Source organism: Anoplopoma fimbria, chromosome 5 (assembly GCF_027596085.1).
Source record: "Anoplopoma fimbria isolate UVic2021 breed Golden Eagle Sablefish chromosome 5, Afim_UVic_2022, whole genome shotgun sequence".
Lineage (NCBI taxonomy): Eukaryota > Metazoa > Chordata > Actinopteri > Perciformes > Anoplopomatidae > Anoplopoma > Anoplopoma fimbria.
The window spans coordinates 10,513,734-10,530,595 of record NC_072453.1 but is presented as its reverse complement, the minus strand read 5'-3'; the positions used below and the strand labels follow the sequence as shown (position 1 = coordinate 10,530,595).

The window sequence follows — 16,862 nt, the reverse complement described above, 5'->3', positions numbered from 1 at the left end:
TATGACTTTTTTGGACATACTACACTATGACTTTTGTTTTACTTTTTTTGGACATACTACACTGACTTTTTCTTTACTTTTTTTGGACATACTACACTATGACTTTTTTTTTTACTTTTTTTGGACATACTACACTATGACTTTTGATGACTCTAGAATCACTGGATCTGCAGCTGGTCCTAGACGTCGCCCAACGACATCTCTGTGCTTTTAAAAAAACAGCTTCTTTCCCCTGCCTTGTCAACAAAAGGGCTTTAATGTTGGTGAGCTACACATCTCGTCAGGTGTTTCACCTTTTAGCCTCACCTGTTAATACTGCCTCCTCACAGTCTGGACCGAGATGGAGAATCTACAGTACGACAAGTCAGATGTTTCAGCAGATGATGGATTGAAACAAATGTACTGAAACACATCAGAGAAAATAGACTAGCCAGAAAAATCTGAAGTATCTGTGTAATAAATTGTGCTGAGTGATAAGCACACTACTCATAGTACTGTATGTTCAACTAATTGTATACTCACAGGATATCCTATATTCTTTAATAATAGCCATAAGCAGCACTACAGGTGTTTGTACCTACAGTATTAATGTACTGTACTGGTTCTCAGATTACACTTTGATTTTTGATTAATATTGTGTACAAGCAGTTTGTAAGATCTTCTTAAAGCAACATTTTAAACAGAGAAATGTAATGATATAATCAGCAAGAGAAAAATGTTGTGATTGCATAACCCCTTCTTTCATGTTTAAGATAACTTAAATAGTGAGATGAGAAATCAGAATTACACTGATACAGGTCGTAATTATATATATATAGAATTGTACATTGTGAAGCGCTGAACTGTGAAGATACAACAAAGCATGTAGAGAACACTAGATGGTGGTGTAAACAGAATTTTCAGCCTGGGTGTGGTTAAAAATATCAGCAGCTAAAATATATATATATATGATATGATAGATATGACTGACAGTCAAACATGTATCATGTGATTTAATGGGAAACACAGTGTCTGTTTTTCAATTTAATTTTGAGAATAAAGAATCAATTAATTGCTCACATTGTGCTGTATTTCTTGTGTGAACTGTATGTAAGTCATAAATTCTTGCGTTGATTTATTTGTCAACTCGCATCTGATTTTTTTACACAGACATTTATTCTATCATTTTGTGTCTGTGATTGATTTTCTTTAACTCTCCATGTGTAAATAAATTGAGACAAACTTAAACCATATTAAACAATGATGCCAGTGTGAATTATGTTCTCTCCTTGTGTGAACACAAACTGATCTTTGTTAAAAGATAACTAACAAACAGTCAACAGATATCTTAAGATGTGTAAAACAGACTTTATTTATATTTGATAGAAGGTACAGAAAGTAATGATGTGACCAGGTCAGTGGTGGGGGACCAAAACTTCACCTTCATGTTTTTTCTACTAACTGGGCCAAAGCTCCTGTAATGTTCCTCCTGTCTGTCTCCATTTTGGGGTAAAAAAAACACCAACTGTTGCCCCTGAACCACAACACAACATCTCTTTGGCAACAATAAAACATGAGACATTAAACCCTCCCTCCTATGCAGGTACAGTACATCAATACTCTTAAAAGTATTCCTGTCGAGATACAAAAATATTACGGACAGCTGTCTAGATGGTTCTATGCTAAACTCTTACAGAATATTAAAGCCTTGGAAGGCAAACAAAAACTTAGAAGACCCTAAATGTCGATGAGGCGTTTTGAAAGGAGGCAACCAGCAGCTCATCAACCACCCGATCCATTTCACTTTCAATGTACACACACAGAAAGCAAAGCGTTGAAACAGTTCATGATCATGTCGTCACCCATCGATTGCCTTTCAACACTGAATTGATCCGTCCCACTTAGAAGCAATGTGACTTAACACGTTTTTTTTTTTTAAATATTTCAGCTTTCAATTGCTATTGAATCTCATTCTGGTACCGTTTCAATGTGATGCTCAGATTTGTCTTCTTGTTTTACCCCAAATTATAACGTGTCTGACAGAAACTTATTTCTTTCATACCAGAAAAGTTCAGCTTAATACCAGAATCATTGTACAAAACTGATGCAAACAAGCTCAGTGAAGCCAATATACAGCAGAGTGACAGTTACAGTAAAGTCAGGCAGCTGTTCTCATTTCTCTTTACAAACATTACATGGTCGGCTGAGCAGAAGCTGACAAATACTGGATGTATAATGTGCTGATTTACATGAGCATTATTGTTCAGAATAATGAGCAGGCAAAAAGATAATTTAACAGCCGTTTTAATACTTTTGTACAGGTTTCTATTTTAAAACATTGGCCTATAAGGTTGGGCAACATGTTGATATATACTGGCTTATACCAGGGTGTCTATCTCTTTGATATCTCTGGTAGTATTAGGCCTTTGTGAATATTGTTGCAAATGAATAAGTAATACTAATTTAGGTTATATTAGATTTACTTGATATTTGCATTAAGGTAACGACCTTGAATAGCCAGGTGTTTAACTCAAAAGTAGACATATTATTAAATAATAATGTATACCACTATTATTCATATTGCCCATCCGTATTGGCCCATGTCATTATTAGAGAACTAGTGTTTTTATGTCGCAGTCCAAATCATGAATGTCTCCTCTTGCTGCCAGTTACTTCTGGCAGAAAGAGGAAACATGGAAATGGATTTCCCTGACCATGTGTGCCTGTCTCTTCTCCAAAAACACAACTAAAAACTGTCCCCTTTTTGTCTTTAAGCAATTCATTCCTATAAATACTGCTTTATAGATACTGGAAACCATGCATTGCTTCATTTGAAAAACCTGTTAAACCTTTAATAAGATTTAAATCTGAAAGGACTTCCTGCCGCTATAGTGACAATGTTGTGCCTGATGTTAACAACAAAGAGGGATTGGTTGTGATGGCGGTGCTGGCACTCAATTTGGTAGAGAGAATGAGCCACATATTTATGTAAAACAGTACAGTAGTGGTCCTGATACAAAAGAAAAGAGTCACAAAATATCACATTGTCCAGGTTCGATCAGCTGTTTCCAAAAAAAAACATTCTGTAACCAAACATGACCCATTGAAATTCCCTTTGCTTCCACCTTGCTTGACGTCTGTCTCTGAATGAAGCCAAATATTAACAATATATTACTTTTGATACCTCAAGGATTTTTGTGGATATTTATTAAGACAAGTAAAGCAGTCTCCTAAAAAGTACAAAGTCTGTGGAGCTGTGCAGTCTCCTACAATTAGTCCAGGTGGTTCAACTCTCTCATGAAAGCTTCCCATCATAAATTAAGAAGTGAAAGAGGTGGAATATGTGATGCTTTCCAAAAGGTCTGTCCTTCCATTGTGTCTCTTTGATCTGAAAAATATGCACAATTCAAAGTTTCCCCTGCTTTCATAGATTCTTTACATCATACATACAGTATATATTAATATTCTGTAAATTGTATATATTAACCATTCTCTTTTCAGTATTCTAAACAGCTTAGGTCAGTAAGACGGACCTTTCAGAAGTGTCCACGGGCGGTAAGAGGCACTGTCTTGTGTTTCTAAAACCTGACGTTAAAAAATAAATTAGAAGTCATGCTAGCAGGCCAAGTTGTCGTCTTATTCTTTGTCCCCGTCCTCGCTGCTTCCTGCAAAAGACAGAACGAGGCAGAGAGGATTAATGAACACAATGAAGGACTCTTTACAGCATTTGGCTTCTCCAAAAGGTTGGCAGAGTTCTATAAAATTTGGCAATGAAGTGTATTATCTTATAAGATAAGATAAGATAAGATAATCCTTTATTAGTCCCGCAGCGGGGAAATTTGCAGGCTTACAGCAGCATAGAGTAAAGTGCACACAAGAGACATAGTAAAAGAAAGACAAGATAAAAATAAAAAAATAAAGAAGAAAAGTATTATAAATAAGCAATAAGAAACAGTAGAAAAACAACAATAACTGAAATATTATATTTACAGACAGAAAAAACTATTTTAACTATTTTAACTATTATTGCACAGTGTAATGTATTGCACAAGTTTTTATTGTCATGTTTTTATTGTCATCAGTTATCAGTTATTGTTATCAGCATGATACTAGAACAAAACTAATCATAAGTTTTACTGTATTTCATTCTGTGGCAGCAGGAGGTAGCCAACAATTGCTTCTTTAATGGACTAGTTTGCCAGACTGGGATTTAAGTCTAATACAAAATTAAAGAAGTTTTTTACTAACCATATTAGCTGAAACATTTTGTCTAGTTTTAGATTAGAGTCCAGGCTTGAATTAACGCTCAGAGGAACCATGTTTAAATTCAGATATCTGAGTATTTTTAAAACAATTAGCCCCAACTATTATAATCATTTTCATTAAAACATTTTCACATGTCTACAGATAATCCAGAGTTTTGTTTCACTGCGCCTTCAGGTGAATTCTGCTGACTAACATGGTAGTTGCATTTAATCTAATTTAAGTAAGAAGCTAATACAACTTTAAAATGTGTTTCAGAAGGCCAGAATGAGCTTCTCTGGATTATGGCCAGATGGATATTTGTTATGTTTTGAGCTCACATTCTTTAATAGTAATTTATTTAGACAATCAAATCTATCAGACACATGAACGGAAAGACATAATCAGTTGAAGAACTCTTTTAGCTTTGATGTGTAAAGGCCTTAGCCTTAACCTTTGTTGCTATGTTTTAGTGCCATTGATCATTCAGTCACAAGTTTCTCCTCAAGTTTGATCTATAAACCATTTTCAGTTTGATCAGAAATTCAATCTGCCTCAAATACAATCAGTAAAATCTCATCCCTAATCAAAAATATCATTATCTTTCCTCTAATGAGGAAAAACTGAGGTGACCCACCTCCCACGGAGTCCATGTCAGAGTCGGAGATGTGAGTGATGGAGAAACGGGACACGTTGGAGGGGGAGACCGTGAAGCGGGAGAACTGTACGGCTGGTTTTGGGTCCGGAGCTTTGGGGACGGATCGGGGGGGAGGAGAGTCAGACGCCACAGAGGAGGTTTGCAGAGGGAGAAGGGGGAAGTCGTCCTCCCACTCATATCCTGCACCTGAGAGCAGACCATAATATGATATTACGGTGTTTATTTATATATATATATAAATAAAGATTTTTCTTATCTTATATTTAGGAATTTATATTTTTTAAGTAAATTACTTTTCTTGATGCTGAAACAAGCAGATTGATCACCTCAACCTGTATTCACATCAACATCATATCTTAATTAAGGAAGGCATTCTCATACTTACTCTCCTCAGAGACGTTCCCATCTGAAGAATCATCTGAGGCATTGAGCCTCTCCTGGGATTTGCTCCGTGAACTCTGACCCTCCGCTCCGAGAGGGAAGCCGTGCTCCACCAGCTCTTTAGTTGGGCTTTCCTGGTGGCAGTGAAGTTAAGGAGAAGAAACTGTTAGATAGACTTCAGATCTAAGCAAGCTGACAGATACACAGCGACTTCAAGTTCCCTGGCTTTTAAGATTGTTAGAGCTAACGTATTAGCAAACTTCCTATTTCCTACTTCCTATCATATACATTTTCACTCTCTTTTTTATCTTGTTTTTGCACCACACCACTAAGTACTGAGAAAAATACCCAGGCTTTCAGCTTCTCTGTGATCAAATCCAGAGTGGGTTTATTATAATTTTTTGTTCTAAAAAGCTCTGTAGCGCTGCATTATAACTATAATTACATAAAGCCACATGCTAACTTAATTGTTGGGCTGCTCCCTGAAAGCAGAGAGCTGAATCATCTGTAGGTGACCTTAATTCAAGCCGTAGCTTATTTTAAAAGGCTATAAAAACATGGTGCTCTGGTAAACAATTGAATCATTAAATATTAAAAGAACAAATAGTCGAATCAGGATTCAGGTACAGCCCTACTCAAGTGACTGTTAAAAAAAAAAGAAACACTGATTAATGCAGATTTTAAACATAAATAAATGAATGAAACCATTGAATATACCCTCTCTGACACTCACCTGATCGAACAGGTAGACGGTGACGTCGTCAAAAAAAGACACCGTCTTCTTCTTGCATGCGAGCTCCTCCTCCAGGTTCTCTGTTGTGAGCAGGGTCGGCATCTTAAGGAGGCTTCGTAGTTTGTGGTTTTCGCTGCTGTCACTCACCACGATGGGCACCGGGAAGCACTCGTCCTCGCTCTCCTCCCCGCCGCTCTGCTCCTGAACGCTGTAGATCCGCAGCTCCTCGTCCGACTCGTCACTATCGTCGGAGTCGCCGTCATCCTCGTAAGCTGGAGACCCTCGGCCGTCTGTCGCAGGGAGCGGAGGTGGAGGGGTGGATGGAGGTGGAGGAGAGGACGAAGAGAACCGCCTGGTGCTCGCCGTGTGCTGCAAGGCCACCTCATCTTTGGGTAAAGTGTGCAGGATTTCACCGGATATCCCTGAAGGTCTGCTTTGAATCGTCTTGATCTCTGGCTCTTCTGGTGTTTCTAAATCTTTAACCGAGTCTTCTGCTTCCTCCTCCTCCTCCTCCTCCTCCTCCTTGACGTTGGAGGTACAGTCTCCATTCAAGGCGCCGAGGGCTTCTTCCATGGCCCCCACCACCTCTGCTGCCCAGTCTCCTAGGGACGAGCTCTCCTCCTGAGAAGGCCATTCATCCAGACCCACCTCTGCTATTGAAGCGGTGTCAGAAGGCTCCATATGTAGCCCCAGTACCTCATCCTGGTCACACTCTTCAGTCAAACATGCATCCATCTCTAGGGGAGATGAGGATTCTGTTCCTCCTGTCGATATGTGTTTCATGTCAAGTTTAATGTCTTTGTTCACTATTGTGTCATTTGGCTCCTCCTCCTCCTCATTCTTCCTTTTCTCACCCTTCCTTTCTCCCATGCGTTGTTCCTTTTCAACCATTTCTTCATCTCTCACTCTCTGTGGCAATTCCTCCCCTTCATCCCTAGACTGCCTTTCATTCTCATAGTCTGAAAAGTAGGCGGAGTCTCTGTATGGAGTCTTATCGCTCAGTGGTAGAAGACTGTGCTCGTCGGTCTGTGAGGTTCCTAAGGCTAAATCTTCTCCCAACGATGGTTCAACCTCTCTTTCTACTTCACCCTCGACTTCCTGCTCCTCCAGCTCCTTGTCCTCCTCCAGGCTTGTATGAAGGGTAGGATTTTCCAGAGGTTGTTCACGGGGTTCATGAGGCTCTTTGGGTACAAACTCGGGGCTCTCGTTATTTTCTGTGTCGTAGCCACTGTCCATAGCTTTAGGTGAGCTTGAGGGGTGGGAGGACGCGGGGCTGAAGCCTTCACAAGACCCAGCTGCAGATGGCAGATCCATGGAATCCATGGAATCAGGAGTTCCTACCTGCTTCTGCAGCGATTTGATGGCAGGAGAGGCGTTCAGCTCGCTGGACTCGTCTGCAAAGATGCCCGAGGTGACGTCGGTGATGTCGTCTGTGATATCGTCGTCGTCGTCGTCGTCAGTGCAGTCGAGGATGTCGGCGAGGCTCCGCTGCTGTCGCCCCCTCGGTCCACGCCGCTGTCGCCAGCGTGACTCATCTCAGACTGCGGATCTGTGAGGGCCACCATCACATGCATGTTGTCTGCAGGAGGCGGAGTGGTTACCGTCATTGTCAGGGTCACCTCTTCTATTTTAGGCTCTGCCGGCTTTTGCATGATTGGATTTTCTTTGATTACATCCTCCCTCTTCTCTTTGAAGAGCCCGTCATCCATTGTAAGGTCAACATACTGTTCTCTACTGTCCTCGGTCTTTATCAAAGAAGGCTTGGCCACAATGGGACCCCCTGGAGCTGGTGATAGATTGATCGTCTCCTCATTGCTTGGGGTTTCAATGGCCTTATCGCTGATGTAGCTGCTGTGACTGTAGCTGTGACTGTGGCTGTTGTTTCTGACTAGCAAGCCTGTGAGCGGGTCAACAAAGTGCGAGTGGCAGCAATCTCCAGATGCCGGCACCAGAGTCTCGCCCTCATGGCACAGGTAGATGTAGGCGTTGCAGTTGTCTGAGGGCACCATTGCATGATGTTTACTCAGACTTATACAGGCACTGTTGTCTTTGACCTGGTGGGGCTCGAGATAGTCAATGGGTTTGGGAAGAGAGTGGAAGGCCAGGCTATGCTCCTCCGGCCAGGAGTCTTCAATGTCTGTACTTGGCATGGTGTAGTGGAAATCCACGTAAGCGTCCTGTCTGCAGCTGTGGCTAGCGCGTCTGTGGTGACCCACGCTGCTGTGGCGGTGTTTTGAAGGCCAAGTGTTGCAGGTGTGTCTCTCAACAAAGATGTCCTCTTCTTCTTCCTCCTCTGTATCGCTGTCTCTGTGGCCGATGAAGAGCGCCCCCTCCGTCTCCATGTTAATACTGACTGAGTGGCTGTTATGCCTGGTGTGGCTGGGCATAGTCTTCCTCAGGGAGCCCATCATGTCGTAGTAGCCCCCCGTCACATTCTTCCCTATGATAGAGGTCTGACTTGTGTCCAGGTATGGGTCTCTGTAGGCCTGTTGTGGTGTACTGCCCACGGCGGGGGATATACCCAGAGGGTTCTCCAACTCACCCAAGGCCTGACGAAGGCTCCTTGACCCCCAGCTCTCCTGATGACGCTCTCTGGAGGACCCACGTCCAATCAGATAGCGATCTATTCCCAAACGGGGCGAGTGCTCATAGTAGTAACCCCCGTCTCTGTCTTTATAGGACACATAATGACTTGACTCCCAGGGTCGTAGAGGGCTATCGTCCAACACTTGCCCTAAAAGAGGCTCCATTGTCAGGGAGATAGCAGGACTTGAGTCGTTCGAGTCGTACATGTCTGACTTATGGATGTCAGCTGACCAATAGGGACCCATGTTCTTGGTCTGTGACGGGCAGGCCAAGCACTCGCCTGAGTCGGCGCTCCCGGTCAGAAAGCTCCCGCTGCTGCCTTGGTAGTCTGGGCTATAGGAGCACATGGTGTAGTCCAGATCAATGTTACAGTCTACTGGTTCCTCGATGCGGATGTAGTATTCACTGCTTACTGAGGGGCTGTGGGCACTGAGGACAGGAAGTATGCCTGGAACATGTAGATGTTTTGATTGGTAGTAAGAAGGAGAAACTCCGTGGCTGAAACTCTCCATGGGGCACCCTCCCACGATGCCCCCAGGTGGGTAAAACGCTTCCTGATGATGATGATGATGGTTGACCTGACCCAGGGTACTAGAAGAGTCCGGAGCTCTGTACGACTGGTCTGCTCTGGCTTGCTCCCACTTGTACTCAAAGTTCAGGCCGTGGCTGGTCTCTGTGACCGTAAGAATGTCATCCCCGGACTCAGAGTGGTAGCCATCACCAGCTGAAAATTGCTCAAGGAGGGGAAAAGAGGAGGAGGTTGATGAGGGGTGGTCTCGTGACACTGCCGAGGCACCACGGTGGCTGTTGAATACAGTGTTGGGACGCAGGGAGTTCCATCGCCTCTCAAAGTCCTCTTCGGCCTCGCTGGCCCCCTTGGCACACAGGTAGCTGAGCAGCAGGTGGACCTCCTCTGCATTGGGTCTCTGATCTGGCTGGAGCCAGCAGAACTGCATCACCTCATACCTGAGGAGCCCAAGCAAAAGAAAAAGAGACGGTCAAATAGACTTTTTTCATTGCCATTCTGTTGCTAGGGAACAACTTTGGTCGAATCTTATTTCCTTGCAGATGCATGAACAAAAATTGCAACAGGAAATACAAAGAGGTCCATTTCGAATGTTAAGGATGTCAAGTTGGAAACATCTATACACACTTGCCATTCCTCAAGTTATTTCTGATGCTATAAATGTAATATGATCATCCTGGAATACAAATTATTTAATCAATCAAGAATAGGCTAATAGATAATTGGAATCTGCAAGAAATGAGAATCCTCTCGTCCCGAAAAGGAATTTAATAATGTTTCCCTGAGTATTGTGTCTTGCCATGTTTGCACATCTCCTGAAATAAACTGTTCAATATTTTAAAGATGTTTCTAAATATGGTTCGGTTTGTGTCTCACCATCTCTCAGCCAGCGGCACATTGAGCAGCGGTTTGTGCAGTCGCAGCTGCTGCTCCTTCACAGCGTAGGTCAGTACTTGTCTGTCAGAGTAGTGTCTGTAGGGCTGGTTACCCATCTCAAACAGCTCCCAGATCGTCACGCCCAGAGACCTGAGACACAGGATAACATGGACATTGTGATGATGAAACATAAAACAGCAGTCAGAACAATTAAATGTCATCAGCCCTATGCAAATGCTGAATCTCTCGCAAAATAATTGTTGGTTATCTTGCTTCCTTCATGTTTTTGCTCACAGTCAGGGCTTTATCGCCGTATAGATTTTCTATTGTCTTAAATTTTTCTCTGTCTTGTTGGTTTTTTTACTTAATCTGGCTCAGTACCCAAGAATGTAAACGATGAGTTCAGTGACAGAGTTTGTATTTTTGCAACATAAATAATCAACAATAGCATTAATAATAAAAACTCTACAAATAAAATGCTTAAATTTGTTATATTTCTGAAAGCAATGGACCATAATAAAGGTCCATTCTCTCCCACTCTGACCAAAAAAACTATCATTACTTGCTTGGCAAACAAAGTGTTTATTCATCTATCTCCTTAAGCACTGGCATCCAAAAACTATGATTTATGCCATGAAATCTAGCTCAGATTTTTACATTTTTGCCTAGAGATACAAATAACAAACTGTGCATACATCTGGTTGTGTGTGTGTACGTGTGTGTGTGTGTGTGTGTGTGTGTGTGTGTGTGTGTGTGTGTGTGTGTGTGTGTGTGTGTGTGTGTGTGTGTGTGTGTGAGAGAGTGTTCCTACCACATGTTGCTGTGTTGGGTCTGGTCAGCCACCAGCAGGTTTCCGTGCACCTCATCCACCAGCTCTGGAGCGATCCAGCGCAGCGGCACGCACATCTGATCTGATGTCATGTAGTAATCATCCTGACGGGAGGAACAAAGGGACAGAAGAGAATCACACTTTTTAATTTATTTTTATTCACCCACTTGAACAATACTTTTTCAAATTCTTAACTCATTTAAGACTAGTTTAGCTTGCTTTTGTATGAATCATTCATGCCCTCAGTGTTTGCCCATCTGCCCTTAGTGGTTATTACTTGCTTGACTATGTCTACAAACTACAAACTCTACCATGTTCACTCTTTATGTAATCAATTTTTTTCCCAAATACTCCAATAATAATAATAATAAAATAACTTCTTATAAATATCTTAGTAAGTGTATGTTTTTTTTCTGATTAACAGACCTTGTATTTGCTCTGGGCCAGGCCATAATCTCCAATCTTCACTGAGACATCAGCAGTCAACAAGCAGTTCCTCAAAGCCAGATCACTGGTTGCAAAGGGGGGAGGAGGAGGAGGTAATCAGCTTTGAAAAATCTTTATTATTGATAAACATACAAAACAAGACAAGAACATTGCAGGACAAACATGTTTCTTGAGGCACAAGCATATTTACTGTAGAAGTCCTCTATGTAAAACACTGACTGATAGCTAGGAGAAATAATAATTCATCCTTCAAAATTATCCTAGTTCAACATTGCTATCTTTGAAAACAAACATCAACCGACACTGTCTCTGAAAACAGTGCCGAAATGCAGACGGGCTGGAGGCTTGAGTAGCTGTGGAGATGAGGGTCACCGCCTGCAACAAAATCACTGATGCTGGAGTCTGTAAGGAGCACTCAGGCAGCACCAGGATATTGTTCCAGGAAGCAACCGAGAAGCAAAAAGCAGATTTTACTGATCATAACAAGACACTGGCTGGGACCTGGTTTGATTATATTGACATACGAATGTGATATATATAATAGCAGGAAAAGCTGGCTACCTGTGCGTGAAGTTGTGTTTGTGCATGTGCAAGAGTCCCGAGGCGATGTCACAGGCCATCCGTTGAAGAATCAGAGGCTCTGGGGTCATGGTTTCTGAGGACCTGCAGCTTCGGAGGTAACCCTTCACATCCCCCTGGACACAGTAGATAAAATAAACATCTCCGTGTTACAGCCTCTGACCACTGGAGGGCAGTGTTGTCTTTGTGCTGTGCTTAATGAGGCCAAGAGTCACCCCTCCCATGTTTGTATACGAATCTGGAATCCTGGGAAGCACCCAATGAACCAATTCAATTAGTGTCCTCAGTTTAAATGTATTGAAATGTTTGGGATGAACAGACATCTGAGGGAATTATGGTTGTTTTCCGACTAAAATTGTCTCCTTGACTGCCTTCGTCTCCTTACTAAATTATTAGCTTGCTCTGAGAGACTTTCCTCCTCAGGTAAAACTAAACATTTTCTGTCACCAAATATTTGGTTTAAAAGATTTTATTGGGAATGATATATTTCATCAGCTATCACCAATTTACACCACTTACACTGTGGAGTTAATTAAAAATTGATAGATCTAAAGTGGAAGGAAGCCAGTTTACTTAAGTATCACCTCAAGTGTAGTGTGCCAAATATTTACATCAGCTGCCAAGAATTTTCTTTATGCAAACGGTAATTAACAAAAAATCATCTAAACTACATATCATGAGAAGTTTTCAATCCATTTAATGTACTGAACTGTTACAGGATATATTGGAGACTTTAAATTAAAAGCAAAGTACATACATTACGCAAATCACACTGTAGATTATTTCAATAGACTTTACACACCAAATGTGATATGGCTCAATATAAAAAAACAACACTTAGCTGCAAAGGAATTTGAATTTGAATTAAAAATACTAAAATCCTTAAATTAAATGACCACGCAGGACACAGCAGGGTCTTGGCAGAGCTCCACTCTGCTTGGCACCTGATTTGATTTGACTTCAGATGTTAATTTATATTTATTAATTTATTTTACTGTAACCTGACCTGTGGGTTTGGAAAACTCACCAGTGGACAGAATTCCATCACCAGCAGGTAGGGAGTGATCTCGGTGCATTGGGCCAAACAGTGCAGCAGAGCGGGATGCTGGAGGGCCCTGAAGAGCAGAGGAAGAGCATGAGATCACTGCTTAAGGTGGAAAGATATATAAATATACTACAAATTATGTTGTTATAATAAACCAAATTTGGAGAACAAAAAGAATTGACCCTTGGCTAAATGTAAAATAGAAATCTGCAAAGTAGCCAGTAATTCTAGCCATCCAATAATGTAGTGAAATACAAAAAAATGATTATAATAATAATATTAAAAACATCCCCTCTGAATTGTAGCGGAGAAAAAGTAAAAAAAAAATCAAAACTGTAATACTCAAGCACAGTTCCACCGCCTGAAAATTGACAGTAAACGTATGTATGAGTTACTTTACCACCACTGACAGAAAGAGACAGACAGAAAGAAGAACAGAAATCCAACCAGAAGGACATGTAACAGGTGAGAGGAGTAAATAAATACCGGAAAGGCTGCGCTTCCTCAAGGAAGTGCATCTGGTCCTGCACGCTGCTGCTGGCTTTGAGCTCCTTGACCACCACCTGGGTGGTGTTCAGGCCTGTGTTCACCTCCCCGAGCAGAACCTGAAAAACAGTTAAGAAAGAGACATATATACGCACGGGGAAGACAGATGGACAGACATGTAAACACAAACAAACCCATTGGAGCATGGAGTGGGAGTGACCGTTACACGAAGACAAACAAAAAGACGTGAAGCAGTCATGCAGGAGTGCAGGGGAGATAATCCAAAAGGACGGTGCAGAGACAGAAAAAATGCAGACAAACGCACGTACAGATGGACATACCCAGTGAAGGTACACAAGGATGGAGAGGACGCATGGATATTCATGAGTGAACAGTTTGAGTTGGTAGAGGAGGAGAAACAGACAAAGAGACAGAGATGGGGAGAGAACAAGAGAGAACGACAACAACATGTTATCTGGTTGTAGAAACACGATGCCACAGCACATGGATCAGCCTGCAGTGTTGTTACTTTTAACATTTTACCAGCTTTAAATGTGTCCTTTAAGTCTAGCACTTCTGGGACAAGCTGACATCAAAGGCGCCGGGATCAGGTTGGCATAACACACTCAGACGTTACAGGTAAACTCAGCGTGTCGGCCATTTTTAAACTGACTTCTTTTCTAACCACGGCTGGGATCACAGCAAAGACTAACAGCCGTGATGTGAGGCTCTCTGGGGCTGCGTTTCATCTACCTGGCAGGTAACTGCAGGGACAGCAGGAGCGGCTGTCAGATCCAGCAGCGGGAGGTTATGAAGATTGAGGCGTCAGAAGTGGGCTTACCTTCCCAAACCAGCCATTCCCGATCTCTTTCAGGTAGAGCAGACTGTGGCGGCTGAGATCCGTGGATTTCAGGAGTTGGACTGGAGGAGAAGAAGGAGAAGAGAGGAAAATGTGTTACAGTTTGAATCCTCCACCAGTGGACATTTAACTCGTTCACATACCAGGTTAATGTGTTTCAGAAATATCAATGTATTTGTCCCTCCATTCCAGGCAGCCATTGGCTCCCATTACTTTCCATATGATATAAAAATCTATAAGCAGACTCTCTAAACTTGAAGACTGGCCATCAAGTCTTCATTCATTGTCTTTTTTATCAAAGTTACATCATCGTAACGATCAAATGCCATGCAGTCTTTTCAAATAATTCCACATTTAAGTTGCATTACCACACAACAATAATATAAAACTGACAGATAATGCAGGATTGATGTTCACTATGATGGATGAAACTACTCAAGGAAGCCCAAGTTATTAGCAATGCTTATTGATTTTCATACCATTAGTAAATGGATTGAAACAATATGGCTGCTTAGAACAGGCAGCAATATTTTCATGTAAGATGATGCAACCATTAAATCTATTCATTTATTTATTCATTCATGCAACCTTTATTTAGCCAGGGTAATCCCATCAAGATATTGATTCTCTTTCACAAAGAGGGTGCTTGACGAAAAGTTGCACCACATAAAAACACATAACAGAATTAAAAAACAAAAAAGTTAAAAGTTAAAAATAGCATAAAATTGTAAATAAAATTCATGTAAAAGAGACCTAAAACAAACCAGCAAATTAAATCAATCAAATAATTTCCATTCAGTGTTTAAACCCTCCTTTATCCTGTTTTTATAATATTGCATGCTTTTAAAATGTCTCTGTAGCTCACTCCAAGATAAGGGTAAAGAAAATCTACTTTCACCAAAAAGGGTCCAGGTTCTAGGAATGACAAGCCTAATTTTTCATTATGAACAATGGTTGCAGTTACTAAAAGTTACATTTCTAACCATTAACAGGTGAACACAAATAAAAAGACATATGAAACGTTGTATCTGCATTTCTTCAAACTAGAAAAAAAGGCTTAAAGGTTTTCCAACACACTATATACAATGCAGCAGTATGCTAACATGCTAACATAGACAACTATTTAACTTTCATTGTTCAACTCATCACTTCAACTCACAATAAACACATACGTAAGAAAATAGACTATTCAGAAGGTTCTGAAATCAATCTGATTTACCTAGAAATATAGAGTTGTCTTGACATGAAATGGAAGAAATTAAAGGCTGTATCTATTAGGTTATTGATAAAAGATTAGTTGAATTTGCTCATTTCCAATATGATGTTGGTACAAACTACTTTATCACATAAAGAGGTGAAGAGATCATACACACAGGCACAATCATGTCCAAAAAACCTAAAAAGAATATATGTACATATTACTTATATGGAGGTGAAAATACATATAGCACAGTGACAGAACGCACCGTATCCAGGTTCTTAATGGGCCCCTGTAGAGTCCATCGTCTGTCCAATCGATTCTTATTAACCCTCTCTAAAATGAAATATCCGTAGATGCCAGTGAACGTTGCCCATTGTCCTGGAGTAAATCATGTAACTCGACTCTTGGGTCTAATTCTAAACTCAGAGAACTGTGGCACTGATCCGTCCGACTGTCCTCAAACTCCCTGATGCATCTCTGTCAGAATCCCCCGATGACCCGAGTCTTTTCCCGCCTGCTGAACTCCACCCGACCGTCTCCATCCCGGCTCAGTCAAATGAAACGGGACAGATGACAACATCCCCTCCATCTCTCACCCCTCACCACCCATCCCTTTCTTTCTCCCAGTGTCTCCCACGATGACCCTCAGTCTCTGGGTGTAGAAGAAGACAGACGGGTCTTTGTGGTGCTGTCGTCCCCCCCTCCAGACTGCCACACAGTCCAGTCACTGTGTGGAGGCCATATTGGACACCCCTGTCTCTTTCCCCCCCGACTGGTCATTCCTTTCACCCACTCACGCTCCCTCCGGCCCGAAGCAGAATAACCACCATTGTCTGGCTGCTTGGGGCAGCATGGCACCAGTTAGGACCAGTTAGTGCGGACACACTGGGGCTATTATCCACCTGCTCCGTGACACGTAGGAACGAACCGACTTCTACGATAACAGCGGCAAGCAATGGGTCCCACCAACGCCATCATGTTAACCACAAATATGCATAATAACTAATGGAACAATGAGGGGGAGATGACACATGTTGGGAGAAGAAACTAAATTCTCAAAGACTGTATTAAAATATTTGTTATCTTTGCCAAATCTTCTGTTTCTTAACAGAATGTCTAAAAAGAACTTCAATGAAATTTGGCAGACAGAAAAGTCTTTGGATCAGCAAACAAGTAATTCAATTTCATAACATTGTAATATAGGGCATTTTCAAAATATATATGAGCTACTACCTAAAGAAATCTACGCTCAAATGATTAGCCAGCTAGCTAATTCCTGCTGACAACTGCCGGAGCCTTAGTATCCCTACAGGTTCATGCAAGGTGACCAACTTGTTATTATTAGTATTACTTCTCTTTCCACCAATAAAATAATAAATGTAAAAATAAAATAAATCAATGCATCCCATGTTTATCTGTCACTGCATTCTTCTAT

General features: G+C 41.5%; 1 protein-coding gene across 1 annotated transcript in view; it reads right to left on the bottom strand.

Moving 5' to 3' along the window:
* Positions 1 to 1,340: 1,340 nt before the first annotated feature.
* aatkb (apoptosis-associated tyrosine kinase b) overlaps positions 1,341 to 16,862 on the bottom strand; it is a 55,929-nt gene continuing 40,407 nt past the window's right edge. The window contains 12 exon segments of the mRNA XM_054599499.1: positions 1,341 to 3,644; positions 4,859 to 5,065; positions 5,265 to 5,394; positions 5,994 to 7,478; positions 7,481 to 9,545; positions 9,982 to 10,131; positions 10,793 to 10,914; positions 11,237 to 11,321; positions 11,819 to 11,952; positions 12,864 to 12,951; positions 13,368 to 13,486; positions 14,209 to 14,288. Coding sequence (XP_054455474.1) covers positions 3,616 to 3,644; positions 4,859 to 5,065; positions 5,265 to 5,394; positions 5,994 to 7,478; positions 7,481 to 9,545; positions 9,982 to 10,131; positions 10,793 to 10,914; positions 11,237 to 11,321; positions 11,819 to 11,952; positions 12,864 to 12,951; positions 13,368 to 13,486; positions 14,209 to 14,288 — 4,694 coding nt within the window. The 3' untranslated portion in view covers positions 1,341 to 3,615.